The 23,754-nt window shown below is 35.0% G+C and overlaps 4 protein-coding genes across 8 annotated transcripts; 3 read left to right on the forward strand and 1 right to left on the reverse strand.

The window, feature by feature from the left end:
* The first annotated feature begins 3,280 nt into the window (after positions 1-3,280).
* LOC126672931 (uncharacterized) lies at positions 3,281-4,456 on the forward strand. The gene is made up of 3 exons (XM_056105097.1): positions 3,281-3,413; positions 3,516-3,811; positions 3,889-4,456. The coding sequence occupies exons 1-3, from the start codon at positions 3,281-3,283 to the stop codon at positions 4,363-4,365; spliced, it is 906 nt and encodes a 301-aa protein (XP_055961072.1). The 3' UTR covers positions 4,366-4,456.
* Positions 4,457-8,765: 4,309 nt separating this feature from the next.
* On the forward strand, positions 8,766-9,692 carry LOC126671320 (zinc finger protein SHOOT GRAVITROPISM 5). The gene has a single exon (XM_050365085.2). It carries the CDS (start codon positions 8,824-8,826, stop codon positions 9,322-9,324), a length of 501 nt encoding a protein of 166 aa, XP_050221042.1. The 5' UTR covers positions 8,766-8,823; the 3' UTR covers positions 9,325-9,692.
* A 6,616-nt stretch (positions 9,693-16,308) lies between these two features.
* Positions 16,309-23,428, forward strand: LOC126673694 (TITAN-like protein). Of its 5 annotated transcripts, XM_050367925.2 has the most exons (12): positions 16,309-16,718; positions 16,959-17,085; positions 17,343-17,667; positions 17,793-17,860; positions 19,139-19,193; positions 19,328-19,749; positions 19,876-20,966; positions 21,070-21,140; positions 21,210-21,563; positions 21,648-22,206; positions 22,597-22,667; positions 23,231-23,428. In XM_050367925.2, the coding sequence occupies exons 1-7, from the start codon at positions 16,456-16,458 to the stop codon at positions 19,894-19,896; spliced, it is 1,281 nt and encodes a 426-aa protein (XP_050223882.1). In that variant the 5' UTR covers positions 16,309-16,455; the 3' UTR covers positions 19,897-20,966; positions 21,070-21,140; positions 21,210-21,563; positions 21,648-22,206; positions 22,597-22,667; positions 23,231-23,428. The 5 variants fall into 5 exon arrangements, with proteins under 5 accessions (XP_050223882.1, XP_055961118.1, XP_050223883.1 ...); XM_056105143.1 differs by having other exon boundaries at positions 21,648-22,667; XM_050367926.2 differs by lacking the exon at positions 22,597-22,667.
* LOC126673695 (glucuronoxylan 4-O-methyltransferase 1) lies at positions 20,675-21,717 on the reverse strand. Its single transcript, XM_050367929.1, has one exon. It carries the CDS (start codon positions 21,715-21,717, stop codon positions 20,731-20,733), a length of 987 nt encoding a protein of 328 aa, XP_050223886.1. The 3' UTR covers positions 20,675-20,730.
* Positions 23,429-23,754: the final 326 nt, after the last annotated feature.

A 23,754-nucleotide genomic window follows, 5' to 3' on the forward strand; every position in this document is an offset into this window, starting at 1 on the left:
TCGTATAGGAAATTGCCGGACCTAGTAAACAACCCAATGAGATTCTGAAGCATAAAAGTTTTGTATCTCTCGGCATAAACTCCGTAGCTCATACGATGAACGGTTCAAAAGAAAGAGTCAGTAGCCAGGATGATGTTCAGTTACAGCCTTGTGGCCATCCCACGTGCCAAGACTGGCCGGAGCGTGGGCTGCTGAGTTATAAAGTTGAGAGCTTTTTTCAATTGAGGCCCCGACAACCTTAGCCCTACCATAAAGCTTATATCCATGTCCAAAGAACCCAATGTTTTTCATTTAAATTCAAGTATGTTTTATTTGCACAAAGATAAAATTTTCTAAAATTCGAGCTTGTTCCTTTTCTTTCAAAGGAAACTTTAAGCTCGTTTTTAACTGGTATTTTAAACCGTAACCAATAACAGAACCGGTATGATTATTGATTTAAGGTTCAACCGGTGATTATTGGTTTAAGGTTCAACCGGTAATAGAACCAATATAATTATTAGCAATTTGAATTTTTTTTGATAAATCGCAATTTGAATTTAAAGATATGATATAACAATTTTGATTATTTATTAGCGTTTCAAGTTCAATAAACATTTTTCTGGAAATGTATGCTAAGATAATAATATTGTTGTAATCTCACACAACATTATAAACCTTTGATGAATTAATTCTTTGATAGGACTATGTAAAATAATTATGTCATCACATTTTATTTTATAATTTTTTTTAATAAATAAGAAGGAAGGACGCTTGTAGGAAGAAATGGACTCACGACCTAGCAGTTTGCTGCCCGGCGTTTATAGCTCATTGATTTTTTATAATTAGCTCAAATACATTTTATTTTATAAGTTCAAATTATGAATTATTATAGAGCATAAAGTTTAGAGGAGTTATATCATGCAATCTCCATGATAATTGTCTGAACAATAAAAAAAAAATACTTTTGGATACCGTATAATGATATTATACGAAATGCTTTCTATAAATATTGTATAGATTTTAAATTGGGATTGAGTCGAACTTTTGTTAAAACAAGACTTGACGCACGTGCAAGTCTAATAATTAGACACCCACACTGATCTCCATATCCTCATCTTCTCTAATTATAAAAAGAGAAAAGGAGATTTATGGAGTCAATTATTAAATATTAATAAAATCAGAAAAAAGAGAGAGTTCAGTACTGCCACAACAAAACTAAGGAAAACAAACTCCAAAAGGGAAAACCTACTCATAGCTCAATAACGCCATCCGTTTGTTTATAGTACCCCACTTTTTGTTTCTATAACGGAATTCTACCTTTCTACCCAAAACAGCCCCTCTCCTTTTTATATTAATTGATGGAGTCTGCCTTCTGAACCGGTGAGCGAACCTGCAAAACAGGGTAGAAGCTAATCGGACGGTGGTTGTCCGATTAACTCTCCGATGCTAAAGTCAGTTTAGAGCTTTGAGCAGCGTTTTGAGTATATGAATGTAATTGTGATTCTAGGCATACCTCGTGCTCCTTTTATAGTAGTCGAATATACCTAGTAGAGTTGTATTAGGTAGGTGAATCCTACTTTGTAGGGATTCGGCCGTATCTTAAGGATTCTCCTGATTTGTCGAGATCTACCTTAATCTGATAAGAGTCCTATTTAGGAACGTCTTCCTAAATAGTCTTATCTTCCTAAAGTAGAGCTTATCCTTCCATATGTAGTGTTTGTGTCCAAATAGGACAAGGTTTCCATATTTAGTCGTTTATCCGAATCCCGGACCTGACGCGCTCTTGGCGGATCATGTGGGATTCGGTCTTTATTAGTGTATTACCGAATCTTAGAGATTCGGTATCTCCTTCATATCTTTCCGTCTTCAGGGGGAGTCCGGTGTCGCCTGAGAGTGGATCTCCTGCAACTCGGCTCCATTATACTTACAGTAGGATTCGGTATCCATCATTAGCCCCCCCGCAAGTGAGCTGAAGTAGTTTGGCATTTATGCCTTAGTGGATTTTAGCTCTTTTGGAGCTGAGTTCTTTTATGCGGGCGAGTCGCTTTGTATTCCGGGCGAGCCGTTTCATATGTTTGTGGGTGACGTTTCCTCTTCAGTAAGATTCTGTGTTGCCACGTGTCGGCTTTTAATGATTTAAACGGTTAATGATTCAAAAGCGTTTTGTATTTAATCTCTTCGCATTTCTTCTTTTCCCTCTTACTTTGCTTTTCGAATTTACTCTCATTTCTTGTAGCTATTTCCTTTTCGTTCTTCGTTTGATTATTTGATTCTTCGTGACTTGTTTTCTCCAGATTTTTCAGGTATGTTTTCTTTCGTCGTTTGGATGTTAATATGGCTTTCTTCTTTGTATATTCTCCACGTTTTATATTCTGGAAATTTCTTCTGTACTTGTTGTTCTTTGATGTGTTCTTCAACGTGTTCTTCAATATATTTTTTGTTTGATCCTTATTTTGTGTTTATGTTTGTGATTCCCTGTTCTAGGATGCCTCTTAGTCGAGTAGAAGATGCTTGCGCTGCTATGGCTTTTACCCGATCGAAGCTTCGTAGGGATGAAGTCTTAGATATCTATTTTAAGTATAGTTTTCCTTTTGATTATAGGGTAATATTACCCGGTGCCGATATGGCTGCGTCTGATTCTCCCGGATCTTCTTGTAGGGCGGTTCTTTTTGAAGAGCAATTTGCTGCTGGTCTTAGGTTTCCTTTGGATCCATTTTTAGTAGAAGTGTGTAGGGATTTAAAGGTTGCTCTAGGGCAACTTTACCCTGGTACGATTAGAGTAGTGCTCGCCTTTTCGGAGGCATGTAGGCTCCGGGGCTGTGCCCCTTCTCTCAAAGTGTTATATCATTTTGTAGATTTTAGGAAGTGTGATGGCTGCTTCGTTTTCGCCCTTGGTAGAGAAGGGCGATCTCGTATTTATCTTCCTTGCCTAACCAGCCGCTGGCGAAGGCGTTTCTTTATTGTCTATCATAAATTTGCTTTTCTTCATTTTTCGGATGGTTTTTCTTCTCATCCAGTTCGGAGCTGTTCTTCTTCTTTAAGTTTATCCGAGTCAAAACTTGCTTTTGACATATCTTCTTGTAGTATTGTGTCTCGTCCCATTTTAGATGTCTTGGTTAATAGTCATCTTCGGAGTCGATGGTTTCCTTTGGAGGATCCTCCTCGAGGCTTGGCGGATCTTTGCTACTCTTTTGTTCAAGGTATATTAATTTGCTTAAGTTCTTTTTAATGTTTCTTTTGTAGGATGTCTTCTTCTTCTGACGATTTCCTTTCCGGATTTCAAGTAGATTTGGACGTTCCGATGGGTGGTCCTGACGTTCCTGTCGCCAACGTTATTCCTGGCGACATTGTCGTGGATGGAGCTCCTGTTGATATCCCCCTAGCTTCCGCCGAGGTAGCGTTGCCTGAGGTTATTGTTATAAATGATGATGATGGTGATGACTTGGCTGTTCCAGTCGGCGACGAGGCGATTCCGTCACTACTTCCCCCTCTAGCATCATCTATCGTTTCGGGGGGAGTTGGGGGTGTGGCCTTAGAGGGGCTTGTTGTTGCTGATTCGGGGGAGATTTTTCTAGGTCGAGACCCGGATTCTCCGTCTAGAAAAAGACGTCGAGTTGTCGATGATTCTCCTACGAGGGAGAGTTTTCCTGGAAGCTCTTCTTCTGCTCCAGACTTGGTTCAATGGGTCGAAGGTCAGGATCCTGCCAGTTTGCTGAATCCGAGAGTGCTAGCGGAATATATCCGGACTTTGGCGATTCCTGATGATGTCACGTGGTTCTGTGGTAGGCCGGGTCAGGAGCTTTCCGATCTGGCTTGTTTTCATGGTTTCTCTGTAAGTGCTTTCTTTCTTGAGTATAATATGTTTTTTGTATTCAGTTGCTTTCTTATTTGTTTATTTCTGGTGTGTAGGCCCTTCAATCTGTTCTGGTATTGAACGACCGCCGACAGTGTGCCGAGGAGGAGGTCGAGCGTCTGTCTGCTCTTTTGGCGACTTCCGAGTCTGAAAGGGCGAAATTGAAGGCCTCTTTGGAAGAGCATGATTCCCTTCTGGCGCAGCTCAAGGCGCAGGATGCGATTAATGATCGCCAAGTGAAAGTGATTGAGAAAAAGACCGATGACTTGACTCAAGAGATCGAGGAGCTCATTCGGATCAATTCCCTTGTTGGTGGGGAGAGGGATAGTCTTAGATCGGAGGTTGAAGGTCTTCACATCCGTCTGCTAGATACGAAGGCTTTTTACTCTGCCCTGATAAGCGAGTATCGCCTTGCGATTGGGAAGAAGCTTCTGGAGCAGAATCCCAATATTGATCTTTCTGGGGTCAACGGGTTGGATCCCCAGGCCATCGCCCGTGATCTCCTCGTCAAGATTTCTAAAGACCGTGTTTAGTAGTTTTCTTTTGATTGTATTTGCTGATGTATTAATTTTGCTTTTTGTAATTCGCAATTTATGAATATATTTTCTTCGTTTTTCTTCGAAATGTGCTTTTGCCTTATCTTTATGTACTTGTCTTGCCTCGAGGGTTATTCTAAACCCTGTTCTTGGCGTTGTTTTTTGTAGAGTTAATCTAAACTCTTTTTATTTTTGTTTTTGTTTCGAGTTAATCTAAACTCTTTTTTGGCGATTCGCCTTTTCTGAGTTAATCTAAACTCATTTTTAGCCTTTCGTGGCGATCTGCCTGGTTCGGCTATTTTGCTTTGAGTTAATTTAAACTCATTTTCTTGGCTCTTAGCCTTTCGTGGCGATTTGCCTGGTTCGGCGATTTTGCTTTGAGTTAATTTGAACTCATTTTCTTGGCTTTTAGCTTTTCTTGAGTTTGATCTTTAATTTATTTTTTCTTCTTTCGTCTTTGATTTAATCATTCGTGGCTGTTCTTGATTTTTATTTCTTTATTGGTTCGTCTGGCTAATCAGATGGTAGCGAAATTGAATTTTTATTGATAAAAAGATGGCATACAAAGCATTAAAGATAGATTTGACGCCATCTGGTAAGACGGAGAGTCGTTACCGATGATGGGTCGTTTTTCATTCCTATTCTTCCTTCTTTTCGGTCTTGTTTTCTTGGAGATCCACCACTGACTCATCATAGCACTTCTTGGCTATTCCTTGGTCTCCTCTCAGCGTCACTACTCCCTTTTCAGTCGGTACCTTCATTGCCAGTGCTCTGATGCTGGTTACCGCTGCCGAGTCATGGAGGAAAGGTCTTCCTAGGATGGCATTATATGTCAATTCCATGTCCACTATGTTAAATAGTGACATGATTTTCTTGTTCATTCCTCTTTCTGGGCCGATTATTACTTCCAAGGTGACTGCTCCCAGCGGGGTGATGGATGGTCCACCGAGTCCTGATAGCGGAATTGGGACTCGGCGTAACCTTGACGCTGTTCCTCCCAACATTTTGTATGCTGCATTCGTCATGAGGTTTACTGCACTTCCTTCGTCGATAAGGATCCGCTCCATGTTCCAATTTTCAATGATAGTAGTCACTACCAAAGCATCGTTGTGAGGTGCTTTGACGTGTTCATAGTCTTCTACATCGAAGATCACTGGCGGCATGTGAGTTTCTCGTATGTTCATTACTTCCTTCCTCTGCTTCCTCCTGATCGTGGAGCTACTATGCCCTCCACCATTAATCATGTGTATGGTTCCCAGGATTTTGGATGGGCGCTCGTCTTCCTTTTCTTTTGGCTTGTCTTCTCTGTTTCTTTTTTCTCCCTTGTCATTGCTCTTCTCTTTTCGGGCCACAAATTTCCTCAGTTCGCCTGTGTCGATCATTCTTTCGATCTCGACCTTTAAGTCTCTGCAGCTATCCGTTTCGTGTCCGTAATCGTCGTGAAATTTGCAGTACTTTCTGGTGTCTCTTGCTTCTGCTTTCATTTTGGGTGGCCATACCACGTTTTTGATGTTTTCTTTGATCCACATGAGGACATTAGTTCGGCTGGTGTTTAATGGAGTGAAGTTATTCTCATCATCTCTGGGATCGTATCTCGATTCATATCTTGTCTGGGGGGCGAATCGTCTGCTTTCTTCGGGTCTTCCTCTCCTGTCATCAGGTTTGGACTTGGTTTTTTCTCTGGATCTCTCTTTTGATTCTTTTCCTTTTGCTTCCTTTCCGCGAATCGCCCTTCGCCCTTCGTCTAACTCGAAGTATTTCTGAGCTATGCCCATTAAGTTCGAGAAAGTTGTGGGTTTATTGACTAGCAGCTTGTCCACCAGCTTTCCGAATCGCGTCCCGTCTCGCAATGCTTCTGTCGCCATGTCGACGTTCAGGTTGTCTATCTTCATAGCTTGCTTGTTGAATCGTTCGATGTAGCTTCGCAGGGTTTCTCCTTCTTCTTGGATACAGGCTCTTAGGATACTGGTAGTGGTTTTAGCTGGGATGTTTGTGAGATATCTGTTGAGGAATTCTGTTGAAAGCGAAGCGAAGCTTTTGATCGAGCCTGGTTTTAATTTGTTATACCATCTCTGGGCTGTGCCCGTGAGCGTGGTAGGGAAAACCCTGCAGAGGATGGCGTCTGATACGCTGAGTAGCCCCATGGTCGCTGTGAACCTAGAGGTATGGTCTCGGGGGTCTCCTTCCCCATTGAAAATTGGCAAGGTCGGCAGCTTCATGCTGTACGGGATGGTTTCCTCCATGATCTCGGGCGAGAGGGGTGATCCTTTCAACCTGAGGTCCTCTATGTCTAATTCTTCAGATTTTAGTTTCTTGAGCGCTTTGGCGATCTTCTCTTCTAAATCTTCTTCCACCACATATGTGGCTTTGCTTTTTTGGGGTGTCTCTGACGATTCGCCCTCTCCTTCTTGGTGTTTTTTCTTATTTTGTTCTTTCCCTGCATCTCTTTCTTGTCGCTTACTCCTTGGTGGGGCGTCTTCTTTTTCCTTCTCCCTTCGTTCGTCTCTTTTCGTATTCAGACCGCTTCGGGCGTCCTCCTGGTTGTGCTCATTTCTGGGTGCCTCCGGTGATTCCTCGTTAGATTTTTCTCTGTCAGGACTTTCCTCGTCGCTGGTTTCCTTTTCTCGCTGGTTTCTTGCTTCGTTCCTTTCTTCGTTTCCTCTGGTCCGAGGTTCTTTGCTTTTGTTGTTTTCTGCCCTTGTCTCTCGTCGGCCTGGGTTTGCTTTTTCTGTTCTTTCTCTTCTTCTGGGAGCTGTAGGGCTGAAGTTTTCCCTTAGCATTTTCATAGTTTCTTCGTGCCTGTCGTTTGTTCTTTTGGCCTCATTGGCCAATCTGTCAAGATTTGCCTGTACAGATTCTAGTATCTTTTTCAGCATTTCGCTGTGTGGATCTTGTGCCGCTGCATTCGGTGCTTGTTCTTCAGTGCTTAGGTTGAAAGCAATTGGGATGCTTCCTCTTATTGGATTAGTTTGGTACTGGGGTGTTGAGAAAGAGAGCCCTCCGGTGTTGCTTTTTTCCCCGGAGTTGAGAAGCCCGTCTTCCGTCACGTTGATTATCTCCGGAGTGCTTTTTGGGTCCATTGGTTGCTTGTCCTTCAGGTTTACTCTTTCAGAAGTCATCTTCTTCAATGAGATTTGTTTTTGAGTTCAGAAAAGCTCCTTCTTTTGAAGTTTAGTTAAGCTTTTCCCACAGACGGCGCCAATTGATGGAGTCTGCCTTCTGAACCGGTGAGCGAACCTGCAAAACAGGGTAGAAGCTAATCGGACGGTGGTTGTCCGATTAACTCTCCGATGCTAAAGTCAGTTTAGAGCTTTGAGCAGCGTTTTGAGTATATGAATGTAATTGTGATTCTAGGCATACCTCGTGCTCCTTTTATAGTAGTCGAATATACCTAGTAGAGTTGTATTAGGTAGGTGAATCCTACTTTGTAGGGATTCGGCCGTATCTTAAGGATTCTCCTGATTTGTCGAGATCTACCTTAATCTGATAAGAGTCCTATTTAGGAACGTCTTCCTAAATAGTCTTATCTTCCTAAAGTAGAGCTTATCCTTCCATATGTAGTGTTTGTGTCCAAATAGGACAAGGTTTCCATATTTAGTCGTTTATCCGAATCCCGGACCTGACGCGCTCTTGGCGGATCATGTGGGATTCGGTCTTTATTAGTGTATTACCGAATCTTAGAGATTCGGTATCTCCTTCATATCTTTCCGTCTTCAGGGGGAGTCCGGTGTCGCCTGAGAGTGGATCTCCTGCAACTCGGCTCCATTATACTTACAGTAGGATTCGGTATCCATCATTAATCAACAATTAATACAATCTTTAATTGTATCCTAATTATAGTTTAGTAATTCTCCTTCGTATCAAGACACATAAATTCATAGCTATAATGATGGACCTACAAATTCTATATTTATAAGGTCGAATTGTTATATACATCATATATGAGGAGGCAATTTTTAAAAGTTGGTGTCCAAATCAAAATATAGTAGTTTAATTTTTCTATATTAATTGAAATAATTTTGAAAAGTTGAGAGGGAAGCGATTCCATTGCTGCATCCTTAATATTCAGTTAGACTCATGCGTGTCTTTATACACGTAGCTTGTTATTATATTCAAGCTGGAATTTAGATATTATCACAATAAATTTAAAAATTGTCATATAAATTAAAAAGATTTACCGTAAATATCATTATAAACGAAAAGATTTGCATTTAAATATTACCTATATTTAAAATTTATTTAAAATATGAAATTTTAAATTCAATTTTTATTAATTAACGAAAAAAGAAAGAAAGAAGGGTGTAATCGTAAAATCAAGTTGCATGGTTACAGTACAATTGGCTAAAATGGTAAATTGAGCAAGTATGATCTATGTATATATAGGAAGCACCAGTTATTGCACCTTACAACAGTTCTTCCTCATGCTTAAATCTATTCCATCTCTTTTAGTGACCAATGGAAGAAGATAATCAAAAAGAGTTACAGCTCCTCCCTTCTCAAAAACCCTCATCATCTTATTCTTATTCACGCATGACATCGTCCCGCCCACCGGATTCCTCCGTGAGGTATAGATCATCAGCGACAGTGACTGATCACCACCACCACCACCAATTCGGCGGACCATCGCTAGACTTGCAATTATCAATAAGCCTCAGTCCAATCCAACCACAATCTAAATCGGACACCGGCTGCGTTGAGGCATTGAAATGGCAAGCGGCGGAGCAAATTCGATTGGCGGCGATTGAAAAAGCGTATGCAGAGAGAGTGAGAGAGCTAACGAGAAGAGAGATGGAGATGGCGCAGTCGGAGTTCGCTAGGGCACGGCAGATGTGGCAGAGAGCGAGAGAAGAAGTTGCAAAGGCGGAGAGAATGAAAGAAAAGGCGACGAGGCAGATGGATTCTACGTGCATGGAGATCACTTGTCAATCTTGCAGGCAAAGGTTCAAGCCCGCTTAATTAATTCGGGACGGAAGGAGTAATAATTAATTAAAATTAAAACGTAATAAAATTGAAAAGTTAATTTAAATACATTTTAATATGAAGATTGTGATCTCAAACTTTTGAAGACAAGATGATGAGATTGACATTATTGATGAACTAAAGGGGCAAGTTGTTGAGTTTTTGAATATTTGGGTATTGGATTCTTTTTTTTTTTTTTTTCATTTGGACATAAGAGATGAAGGAAGGACATAAACATATAAGTGGGCGTAGAAAAGCTTGCAATGCCCATATTTTGTTTCTTCATCATTATGAATTGTGTGATTCTTTTGGCTTTTGTTGTTGCCCTTCATAATTATATCTCATGAATTTTATTTTTAAATTCATATCACATTCTCCCAATTTTAAATTGGAGCCTTTCATGAAATAATTCAACTTGAGAGTACGAGATTTTTTCCATTGCAATAATAATGAGAAAGAAAATAGGTATCAAAATATCGTCTCAATTGATAATTAGTTAGCAAGGAAATGTAATATGCTCAATCGATTAAAACCGATCAAATCGAAATTTGTTAATAACCAAATCAAATAGAATTGAAATAAAATTCAAACGGAAATCAAACCAAACAAAGTTATTTTGTTAGTTAAGTTAAAAAAATTCATTGGTGCTTTTTTTTTTAATTTTATATCAATTTAAGCATTAATCTAAGAAAATTATATATCTAAATATAAAATGTTTTTCTATTGAATGTAATTTGTTAGCTTTTTATTAGCTATAATTAACGAATAAAAGACAACTTCAAGATTATGAATGTTTATTAATTAAAAAAATGATAAATTAATATATATTGTCTAATTATAATCTTTAAAAAACAATAATTCATTCATATTCATTAAATAAATAACTTAAAAATTTATATTTGGACAAATATAAAAAAATATTACTAAATGTACATAGTAAATATGAAAATTATTATCTTCAAGGTACATGTGAGTTGGTAAAGCATTTTTCCGGCTTAAATGAGGTCGCGAGTTCAAACTGTACTCATCTGTTCAGCCTTTTAAATTTAGGATTAGAATTTCGTCTCCATCAAAGAACTTACCCAGTTAGAGATTAGTTTCCGTATGAAATTTGCGAATAATATAATATATATGTATGTATATATATAAATAAATTTTAATTATTTGTTCAGTTTTTTTATTATTTTTATTTTTAAATTTTTCCAAACATGACTAAAAAAAATTGATGACCAAACTTTTCTTAAACTCAATTTAGTTTGATTTTTAGTTATGTTCGGCTCGATTATTGCACAACCTATGTTCTTTTTGTTAATTGTAATGATAGAATTCATAGATTAACTAACTCTTAAATCGATCTTCATCATAATAGTTTGGAGCCGTGATTAAGTTATAATTACTTTAGCCTACAATTGTCGTTTTCACCATTGGAATGTTTCAATATAATCTATTCTTGTATACATCCCACATATATCTACATATAAATCTGTCATAGCACAATGAATTACTTCAATTAGAAGTTGACAAATCAATATCAACTTATTGTTGTCATGCCCATCATGTAAAAGTAGGTTGAGCAAAATTAGAACCAAACCAGTAATACAAATTACTGTTTTATTCAAATGGCTAAAAGAATTGTTTGGATATGAATAATTTTTTGATTTTTTTGATTTTATTATCGAATTATCAAATCGACTAAAAAATCCAAATTTTAAAATTGTATAATTTTATTTTATTAATATATATGTGTATAAGTAATATCATAATTAAGTTATATAAATAAATTGGTTAATTAAACTAAAATTTTAGCGTGTTTTGGTTTTTAGTGTATCTTCTAAAATACAGTTTGATCTAAAATTTTTATGAATTAACCAGACCTAATCAAATTAAACTGAACCAAATCATATCCAACCTCTATGTAAAATAACCAGCAAGGATAAGCTCATTTTCCCTACATTCTAAAAAGAAACAAATAATTGAAAAGTCAGTATGTTTGTAGAATTATAAAACTAATCACGACTTGAATCAAAAACTAATATGAATTGTCAATTTTATTTTGATTTATTGGAGGGGGCCAAAAGTAGACACTCGATGTTATTTATTTAACTTTTTTCATGCCAGAATATCTAGATTTTTTTTATCATCAGAATATTTAAATTAATAATTAAAATTTTAAGACTTTATATGATTCTGGTATATATATAAAACAAATTATGAATGTGAATGCATACTTCGTGATATGCTTTTTTTAGTCGGCAGTGAATGTTAATGTGACTGCCATATCTGTCAACAAACAATAATCAACTGTAAAGTTATACTACAAGACTGCTGAACCTTATTTGAATTAATTAACCCAAATTATTAGCCTAATTAAATTATATCAGAAGCTAACTATCAACGTATTTGATACACTAATTAAACTTTCATTATCTGGTTATAATATGTTAACCTTTGGAAACACCCACGTCAGGTTTTAGTTCATAGGCAAGTAATTAATTTTTTAGCAATTAGTTTCTTGACTTTGTCAGTTTTTATCGATTAGTCCAAATTTTGATCAATTAACCCAATTAGCACACCGTTATTTTCAAAATTGATATGTTTGGCCCAATTGATAAATATTAAAGACTAACTGATAAAAAAATCAAATTCAGTATTAATTGTCCATTGTATGTAAGTTTAGTGATTAAATTGGTACTTAGTCATTAATTTTCAGACTAGTTTACATCCATCTGTACAATTAATCTCTAAATGTGTTATTTTCAGTGATTTAATCAGAAACTAAAGAGAGAAAGGGAAAAATATGAATTTTAATAATTCATCGTCCACAGGCCACAACAACTATGTCAAGCAAAAACTCAGCTAAAAACTACTATTATTCAAGCAAGAAAATTGCCAATTAGCAAGAAGAAAATGATTATTATTAGGGTCAAATGCTGAACTTTACCGCGTTTGTAATGACAATATAAAATTTAAAATTTAACAAATCAGTCATCGACAAATTGAAGTACCAAAATATTTTTCGTCAAAAAATACCAACAAAAATTAGCTTATTGTTTCAATTTGTCATGAAATGAAAATTGTTGACTAATTTTGTTTGCGTGAAATTACAAAAAGACCCTAAAATTTGTGATTATTTTTGCAATTATACCCTATTATTCTTATGTCTATTTTATTTCCCTGGACAAAAAAATCATCATTTTTATGCTTAATTTCTTTTATTTTTCCTTCATGAAATTGAGAGATGGAACAAGGAATGCGGCCCAGATGAGTCAAACCTGACGATGGCCTGTGGGAATGAGAGTCAAGCTAATCAGAAACTTGAGTCTGATAGATAGCAAGACAGCAAATGAATGAGAACAAAAAGCAAGCAAATTCATGAAGAACAGGACACTCAAATGATAGCTGCATTCTACTTGTATTCAACTTTTGCTCATCACAAACCAAACACCCACTATCCATGTCTCCGATCTTACACTAAGCATCCATTTTTTAGATAGCATCAACTCATCAATTTAAAGCATCACCACTCATTGTAAGAAAACAGTGCCATAGCTAGTTCTTTTCAACATTAATGTCTCTCAGTATTGTTTTTAAAAAAGGAAAACTTATAACATTGACATCTCACCTTTTATGAATATGCCATTTTTGTATATATACTTTGATTTCTTTTCAATTAGTATTTTAATTTTTTAAAATTTTTATCAAATGAGTAGAGGTGTAAAGAAGCTCAGCTATTCGTGAGTTACTCGAGATCGACTTGTAAAATTCGAGCAGGACTAGAGTGTCAGTTATTCAAGTTTAAATCTTGAGCCGATTTCGAGTATTGATTAAAGAGTATTGTGAGTATAAACATGTCTACACCATCATCTTACATACTTAAAATATAATTTATCTTTCACTATATTGACTCTTTATACCACTAAATTTAGGTGTAGATTAAATTGGTTGATTATATTATATATATTTTTTTTGGTACAAGATTATATTATATATTTTGTAGTGACAAAAATTAACTGCATAAATATGGTATTTTTTAATAATCATTTTTATTCTCCAATTGAACTCGCGTCACGCTCGAATTAGTGCAACACACTCGAATTCGAGTTTAAACCGGGCATTATGTTCACACCCTATGGACAAGTGTTTTTAGTCATTTTTAATATCAAAATACTAATAAGGCTAAAAAATTTAAAATTTAAAATATGTTGCTATGGTTTTGTCCTTTTAATTCAACATAGAAAATTGAATTAGTTGTACACAATACTATTATCTTTTTCCTTTTAGCACATAATTAATCAAAAAGCGAATAAAATACTTAATATTTTATAATATAAAAAAGTTTAGGCACTAAAATCATAGATTTTAAAAAGTTTAGATACCGCTTCCGTAATTTTTCTTTCTTTTAAATGACATTAACGTAATTCATGAGCAACATCCAAAGTCCAAACATATAAAGCTCACATACAGTTAATCTGTCAAATGGTGCCCTTTAATAATGCACACAGTGTGTCCCTCACTTGATTCCTTTGCTTAGGTCAAGACATAATCTGGTGGGGCAATTAAATTAGGCCCTTCATGAAATTGAAAACTGCATTTTCTAACTATAAAGTTATATATCATGAGAAGCAATAAAGTTTTTTCTTATTAATAAAGGGACAACCAATAATCTCTCTCTAAATTTCAACAGTATTGCTCAATAAAATATAATTGAATTGTGTCAACTTGCCAGTAATCGAGTCAAATCGACTTACAAACTACTAAAAAAATTACTCAAAATTGACTCGATTAATATTGATTCATCCTATTGATATGCTTAAAGAGAGAGAAACTTAAATCTCAATCAAGAATATTAGTACATCTTAAAACAGAGTGTTTTCCTTCTAAGTTCCCATTAATCAAACATTGAACATAAAATATATTTTAGGGGCTGGAAACTAACAAAAAAAGTATTTAGATGCAGCAATGTATCCTAATTGAGTCGCATAATTAAACGATAATCACACTAATCAGAGAGACCGTACTCCGACAAATGTCCACTTGCATTATGGAGGGTCTTGTCTTGTATCTTTTATTTGGATACAGTCGGAGAAATTAGTAAAGAGCTAACTGCATAATTTCAAAACTCGTCCATAAAGTTAATTGGTAGGACAGTGTTTTTATGCTGAGCCATCGAACGAGTCATTATGACAAAACCTTAACATTTGTCTTTTCAGATTGTCCGCATTTTATCATTCAACTGATACTGTGTTTCTAACTTCTTCAAATTTGAGATATGTCAGAATTTTCAACAACAGTCACCAATATCCCCGTTACTCTACATACACTAGTGTAGTGTCTATATATGTCCCCCATACCATGTTTCTCTCAAGTTACATTAACTGTTCCTTCAAACTGACGTGTCCTCATCTTAAGTCCCATTGATAATAAGGGTGATATAGAAAAATTAAATTTAAGAATTGTTAGGGTTGATGTTTGAAGGTAGTGCTCGACCGGGTAAAGAAATATCAGACGTAAAAATAATACTAATTCAATTTAGAATATGTATAATCATATTTCTTTTATTTCTTTTCACTTTCGGTAAAATGCATCGATGTATTTTTGGATGTTTATTATTTGGCAATAAAATAAAACTAGAAAGAGATGCATAGTGTTGATAAAGTTTATTTTTTAAAAGGATAATTATAAAAATACTATAAACTTTAGTTTGTTTTGTAATTAAAATATAAATTTGGAAATTTGGAAAAATCAGTCGTCATTTTTTATTTTTGAAAGATCCACATAAAAACATTGATGTAACTATCAGTATAATGTATATTCTGTTACACACATTTTTGTAATTTGTCAAATTATAAAAATTAGTGACTGATTTTAATAAATTTTAAAATTATATTTTATTTGCAAATCACAATAACATATACTATAATTTAATTTGCATTTATCCCTTTTTCTCTCCTTCAAATGATGATCATTAACAAGAAAGATGCTTACAAAAGGACAGTGCCAATCATTTATAGTTAAAATTTGGAAGGATGTAATAAGCAACTACTAAAATTAGGAGGAGACACAAAATGGTGGAGTTCATAACATTTCATGTGACTACTCCATAACATTATGTATTTTCACTTTCTTGTTTTATATATATATATATATATAATCTGCTATAAACAGTAGTATGTTCCACTAATTTTCAGGGTGAACACAAGAACAAAAAGATCTAAGATAAGAGATTTTTGGATGGAGAAAATAAAGGCAAATCACTTTAGGATAGAAAAGAAACTATATAGTTGGCTTGGTTTTCATGGTGGGACTCCAACTCTTATATTGACACCATGTGGAGATGTAAATCACACTATTGCATTACTGGACTGACCGGCTAACTCATGAGATAATGCAGCTTTATCTTTATTTCAATCATTAAATTGTTAAAGAAAATATTTTCTTTGTTCTCATTTTTTTCATTCATCAATTGATATAAAAAAGGCGATGAAGACCGATCGGAGATGATGTGGTATATCCAGTATATAAAAATATGAAAATTTCACGTTTGAATCTCCACGCCACCATATTTATCTTGTTAAATGAAGACTTATGGCGATTGCAAAGAAATGAACTACTTGTATAGCACACACGATCGGCTTGGACCTCTAATTTATATAAAAGGAAAATAAAATTATTTATGAAAAGCAAATAATATAAGATGAATAATAATTATTCATTAATTAAAATATTAGGATATTACATATTGGTGTTCCTATCAAATAGAGAATAACATTTTTTAATTCTGATAAAATTATTATTTTTTGTGCCGTGTATATTTTTACTCTGAAAATAGCAAGACCCTTTTAGTTAATTAAATTATATAGTGGAGACATATTTGCTAATTTTATAACTAAATGGGACAAATTGTAAATAGAAAAATATCAGGGTTCTTTTAGTAATTATGGTTAGACCATATGTCACTACTGTCGCTTAGATTAAACGCAACAAAACATTCCCATTAGTCTGTCGTTTGATGAAACCATCCGTCTCCTCTTCAATGAAAACTGCCAATCAAGCAAGCGGAAGACTGAAATGATTCACAAATTCAGCAAAATTTGATCCCTAGCACTAAAATTGAGAACAATTAACGCCATGAACCAGAACGGTGATGTGAAAGAATTCGAGTTTTGCAAGGTGTGTAAACATAATCACGACGAAGGACAGCGGCACAAGTATTTTCCTAAGCACAAGAAATTCCTCTCGGCTTACCTATCTCGGTTTCAGAACAAGCTCGCAGACGTTAAGTTCTTCCTAAAAAACCCTAGCCTCCTCCGCCCCGAACATTCTTCTACCTATCGCTTCTGGTGCGTCTTCTGCGACACCGATGTCAATGAAATAGGCAGCTCTTTCGCTTGGTGAGTGCTTTTGTCTAACTGATCACGATAACTTGAACTGTGCATGGTTTAGTTGAGCTGTAAATTTAGAATTGTATTTTAATTATTAGGAGAATGTGATTTTTGAGAGGAATTAAATATCTGTTAATGAGACTGTATTTTTTTAAGTGTACTAGGTTTATTTGTTTTGTGTTTTTTAAGTGGTAATGCTTTTGTTTTTGTTTTGTTTTTTGTTTTTATTGTTTGCCTTTGAAAAACTAGTGCTAATGCGATAAATCATCTGGCGAGCGATGATCATTGGAAGAACTTGAAGCATTTTATGTGGAAATATGGCGGTAAGATGGATTGCGTGGATACTTTTCGAATTATGGAATCTGATTTACACAAGGTATGGTGTTTGTCTTCATTTCGTGCAAAGTTCAAATGGATTTTAAGTTATGGTAGAATTGCGTCTCTGTAGTTTAAATATGATCCTTTGATAGGGGAAACAAAATACTATCATGATTTTCTCATAGGCTTGTAGCATTATATTAGTTTAAAATGTGTGAGTGAAGGGGGAGTGAGAGCAAGAGTAGAGGATATGATAACATAAAGTTGAAAGGTGTGGAATGTTTTACTGACTAGCGGTTAATATTGGTATTGCAGTGGGAGAAGAAGTGCAAATTGTTGGACAATGAAGCTGCATCATCTGGCGATGGATCTCGTGTGCTGGAAATTGGACCTTCAAATGATATCCAAAATGAGCTAAACTGTAGAAATATTAATGAATTTGAAAACAATAATTTTGAACCACATAAGTCAAATTTTATAAATGGTGTTATGCCTTTACAATACTATACAAATGAGTATCAGATATCTCATTCAGCAGTTGCAAATGTCGGACCATTTGTACATGATCCATTCTCTGCTTTGCCTTTGAATGCCAGAAATGGTGCATGTTTGTGGAATTCAAATGGTTTAACAAATACAGGTAATTTGTTTATTGACACTCTTTCGTTCAATAAAATATTTTGTTGCTTTATGTTAAGCTTCTTTCCTCAAGAATAGTCTCTGTACTTCTTCTCTTGGTATGTTTAATGCGTTTAAACAATGCAGTTAACTGGAATACCCTACAGCCTCTTCCTTATATGAAGACAATCTCATCCGGTGATCTTGATGGACAGGTCAGCTAGGGCCTTCGGGCTTCCCACACTTTATCTGTAGAATTTGTTTCCTGAGGAAAACAGTTAACTTTTCTTATTGATTCTACTTGTTCTCTGGAAAGCTAGAATTAAAAGTGTTTTATGTGTTCACATTTTATTATTTTTTAGCTATTTCTTCACCATGTGTATGCTGCCATCCATTTCGTATTTATTTGATACTAAAAGTTGGGTTCTCAGAATGTAAGCTGCAGCTTGCATTGTACATGAGTAATAATGTCTTTAGCCTACACGTTCCTGTACTTCTCTTAGAACTATTTTTTCCGTCAATAAGTAGCACTCATTGGTCAGACATAATACCTGACAAGGTGATATTGTGGCCTCGGAGATTTTACCTTGCTTTGGTATGCTTTAGTTGATCTTCTAGCTTTTTACAGATGCCGAGGCACCTAAACCTTTGATTATTTTCCTTCCATTTCAGTTTTTGTATGCGCAGTTAAGTACATTAAAGGTTATGTAATGTGAATCCTTGTTTAGCATATGCCGATGACTTTTACATCAGTTTATTGCTTTATTACCTACTTCTGTTAGGATCCTGGTACTAGTATTTTGATCGTTCACATGGGACTTAAGTGGCAATATGCCACCTAAACTTGTAAGCAATGGGCAATTAACACATAAATTAATTTGCCCACAGTACTCAAACTTGGTGATTATGGGCAATTTGCCCCCTCAATTTGTAAGTTAATTGTCTCTTAAATTGGCAATTTGCCCCCTTAATTTGTAAGTTAATTTGCCAAAATGGGCTAATTGTTCATAATCACCAAGTTCGTGTATTGATTTGCCAACGAAGTTAATTTATGTGTTAATTGCCCATTGCTTACAAGTTGAAGGGGCAAATTGCTACTTAAGTCGTTCACATGGAGATTAAGTCCTTATGGATATTTTGGGAGATGTCATGCTCTTATTCGTTCACTTCAGCATTGTTTATATAAGTACAGGATTTTTTTAGGCTACTACAAGCTATTACTTGTTTTAGGCGCTGTGCCGCTATGCCTTTGGAATTTTGGTTTGAAATTGTATGTGCCATGTATTTTTATATCATTCCATTTACAAACAATATAAGACACGCTTTTCCTTTCTCCCACATCTTTGTTCTTTAAGATGCTTGATGAATTGTATATGCTGTTTATGTTCTCTTTTGTCTTGATTGATGGTTTAAATGGACTTCAAGAAAAATGGTATATTCTACATATGGTAATTAGGAGTAAGTTCCCTTTTTGTTTTTGACCTTTGGTATAGCCTTGCCAGGGTTTCAAGGGCAAAGGAGTGGTTGATGTAGTGAGCAGCTCAAAGGGTAATCATCTTCTCCTCTTCCCATGTGCTCTTTTTAAAACTAATCTATTATGAAAATGAATGTAAGCATCAATTTTGAAGTTACATTGGCATGGTTAATCGAACACAACTCTTGTCTTGCAATTATCTTGTCAGGATCACAGCATATCACTCAAATTTCTGCTCTGAGTCAAGAGAAAGCTGGACGAAATGTACATACTGGAGCACCTCCTCCATGGCTGGAGGCCAGTGAAGAAAATCAACTAAATGTTCAATTAAAACCAGTCTCATCTAGTATTTCCTCCCTTTCTAACAAGCCTGGGAAAAAGTTAAATCCAAACAGAGTGGGAGCTGCTTGGGCAGAAAGAAGAAAGATTGAGATGGAGATGGAGAAGAGAGGGGAAATTGTTAAGAGTAATTATGACACTAACTGGCTTCCCAATTTTGGTAGAGTTTGGCAATCAGGCAGTAGAAAGGAATCTAGAAAAGAATTCGAGAAGGACAAAATGAAATTACCTAAAGTAGAAAGTCAATCTGAGGTGCCTGTTACTATACAGCCTTATATTAGTAAAAAAATGGTAAGCATGGATAAGAAGGTTGTATGAATCCATATTTTGGCATGTGGTAGAGGCACCAATATTCATGCATAGTTTATCTAGATGAAAGCTCTTAGCCTTACACACTTTACTTTCTCTAAAATGTAGCGAAGGGATGCAAGCAATTGATGGTTGAGGACTTATGGTGATTAGCATACAGATCAATGTTAGTACAGGTGGTGGACATTTTCAGAGGTTAACATGTGTATTTTTCTGCAACTTCCCTTCAATTTCAAATTTGTTAACCAAATGTCTTGGAAGATTGCTGTTGACCATGAGACTTGGCGATCATTAGTGAAGAAATGGTAAATGAGCTCTTGGTTTTATGTTGTAATCATAACAATGCTAGATAATTCTGGCTACTGATACTCTTTTAATATGCTGAAATGTATATGTCATGTCCCTTATTTTAGATAAATGATTGATTGGTTTCTTTCTTCTCTTTGGTATATTTGAATATGATCACTTTCTTTTATACTGTGAAATTGGTGGTAATATACGTCTCCATTCAGATGTAAGACCAATATGCAATGGCGCGTGCTATAACTGATAACTCTGTTTATATGCAATATGGCGAGATATTTTTCATATAAGTTTGTGGGGACATATGCCCAATTTAGGCTCACATTAATCGGAAAATTTGATATACAACAATCTGCACAATTTTTGAAATGGTAATTGCATATGACTAATATGTAAACGATGTGCTTTTGATAAATAAAAAAAGGCTTATGCATATTTACTTGATTACGCATATACTTCATGTCTTTGTTACTTGGAATTAGTCTCTAACTTGTGGCAGTGATCTGGGTGGATCTTGTCCCTTGATTGGCTTTCTAGCCAGCAAGTGAAAATGTTGCTACATTTGCGTACACGACTTTCATGTCGAATTTGGGGACTTGAAAAATGTTTATTAAATAATTGGATTTGATTCTCTGTGCAATTACACTAGCAAAAAGGCTATTAGACAAAGAAAGCTGTTTTGTGCATGCAAAATTTTGTAGAATTTGGGTTACCTGTGATCTTAAAATTCCAGAGATTACCCTTGGAAGAAACCAAGTTCTCTTCGCATAGGAATTCCCAGGAAAACCACTTCTCAATTGTTCGATCCACATCATGTACCAGTACTTCTGTTGTGTTTCCAGCTCTTGCTATCACACTAGCCGTATAAATTGCAGCCATCCTGCCTGGGGCTTCTGGTGAGTGTCCACTTGGTCCGTCCACCACCACTATATCCCATCTTTGCTTATAAACTTCTTCAGGTAAATGTCTTAATGCAAGTTTGCATGTCGAATTTTGAAGCCTTGCTGATCTGGGAACACAAGCTCGAGTTTTCCTTGCATGTTTGAGCAGCTGATAAGCTTTTTTTGCAGGTTCATGGTAGTCAACCTTATAGATATGAGTGCTGTTAGTTTTTGCTCTGACTGAATTTATCTTGTCAGGATCATCCTCTAGAAAGACAGTGATGCCGCCTGAATTTATTGATGAGAGCTTTAGGTATTGAGCCTCCAGTCCAAAAAAAAGAAGGTTGCAGGGCGATTTGCGCTTAACGAGATTAGAGAGAAGCTCAAATTCCTTTTTTGTGAGGACGGTTGCAGTGGTGGAAGTATTTTGTTGAGCGAGTGAGCTGTTAGGTACATTTGATGAAACATTGCTGCATTTTGGAGATGAGAAACTACATGCGGGTTGCATATTTGGAGGTAGCGTAGGCAACGGAGAATGAGAAGGATTTGTAGTGGTAGCAATTCTAAGAAGTCTAAGAATGGAGATGGTTGATAAAATGAAAACAAGCAGAGGTATGAGTTTTCTTCCGGGAATTTTCATAGTTTTATTTCCTTTGAAAGATTTGCAGATGACAGGTGAAATGGGATCTGTTTCAGGTGAGCTTGGAGGGGAAAACCTGACCAGAGGAGTTGAAAATGAACAGTAATGAGGCAATTCTGGTGGCATTTTTCCTCTCTTGTCCCTGGCCTTTTCCTATAGCAAGATCACATCTGTTACAAGGTATTGGTGAGATTTCTATGACAAGAAGTGTGTTATTATGATGCTTTCTCCTTTACTATTAGTCAGTTTGAGTGTGCAAGAAGGAATGAGCACAAATTTGCTTTTGTTTCAAGTGTTATCTTCTTCCTGCAGGTAGCTGTCAGCTTGTTACCTAATTGTTACGGTTACCATTTTTACAAATCAATGATGCTTATGTGTATCATTTCTGAAAATATATGACTGACAGGGGTGCTCTTTCAATCTTTTTCTGTAGATGGCGACTCGGGTCTTGAAATTTGTAGGACGTCGGTTCGTTGACGGATAGCTGTCATTCTGCCCTTTTTGGGGTCGTTTGGTTATTTGAGTGAAGCTGAAGAAGGGTGATGTTTAAGTTGCAGGGTTGTTTTCAATCAGTTTTGACTCCAGATGTCTGGTAGACATGGGCAATTAATTAAGGTAATTAGTTTATTGATTTTATGTTCTTTATTTATTTCCTATGTGAAATTTTATTATACTCCAGAACGTCATAAAAAGTAGTAACACGAAAACAAAAGCTCACAACTTTGAGTATATCGTCAACAACTATTGTTGAACAACATAGTATTGACTTGAGACAAAAATTAAGGTTTAACCGAACATTGACTTAGAGCAGTTATTGCAAGGATGTACATAAACATCATACTAAATTTCTCAGTTAGAAGACTTATTCTTAATAGTCATTTATTTAGTTTTGTAAATTGAATTATCAAGTCATCTATTAGAAAGGACAAATTTGAAAAACGATTATTAAAATCATCTTAAAATTCTAAAAGGTCAAGTAATTTGTATACAAATATATTTGGCCAGATCGACAATTTAAAAAAACGGTGAGAGTGAATTCTTTTTCTGCTATCAGACCTCAATTGACAGTGATGCAGGTAAGTATGAAGTTAACTTCCCGTATATTTTTATTCAATCATGTAATGAAAATAACAAGTTTATATATTATTTTAAACTAAGGGTAATGTAACGTTGTCATCGTATACATTTTTCTTGAAATTTTGTCTCTACGTAAGTTTTTTCTGAAGGAATCTCCATAAGGAATCTACATATTTTTACAAAGACAGATATTATAAAATATGTGACCCGGACTAAAATGCACTGATTTGACAATTAAAAGACATTGATATGGACAATATGGGCTAAATTAAACCCTCAGTTTTTTAAAAAAGAATAAATTAAACATTTGATTTTTATAAAATACAATTAGACCTATATAAAAAATAATTTGAAAAAAAATTAATATTCAATTAAAATATAATAGATATTATATATTAGCAAAATACAATAATTAATACTATTCTATGAAAAATAATTTTAACTGGAAACTGGAAACTGGAAACTTGATATTTGATAATGTTAAATATAAATAGTTATTATATTTACATTAAATTAACTTGATACAATATGTATTAATTTCTATTATAATCACTTTATATAGATATTCTGTTTGATCAAGCTATAATGCTGGACCTCTGGATCTAGTGGTCAAGGGTGAGGTTCAAGACTTTGTAAAAAATTGAAAGCTGTTTAAGAAGACTATTTGAAGAATTGAAGGCTATTATAATACCATTTGTAACATCCTTTGTAAATATAACCCTTGTAATTTGTAAATATAAGTTATAATTTTTGGATTTTACCATTCATTGTTAGAGGCGTAGCTGTAATCAGATTGTGGGGTTCTTCGACCTCATGTTTTTTTTTTAAATATATATATATATATATATATATATATATATATATATATAATATTTATCTAATTTCATTTCTATTAGACTCCAAAATTTATAATAAACAATAATTAGTTTTATCTTTTAAATGTATTTTTAGTATTATAAGCTATAAATTTTAAAAAAACTAACTAAATAAGTTTTTTAACTCATTTTTAGCATTGTAATTTTCTTAAATTTTAAAAAAAGAATACCTAAATAAAAAATTTTGATTTTTTTTAATATGCACTCCATA

This window comes from Mercurialis annua, linkage group LG3 (genome assembly GCF_937616625.2).
Source record: "Mercurialis annua linkage group LG3, ddMerAnnu1.2, whole genome shotgun sequence".
Classification (NCBI taxonomy): Eukaryota; Viridiplantae; Streptophyta; class Magnoliopsida; order Malpighiales; family Euphorbiaceae; genus Mercurialis; species Mercurialis annua.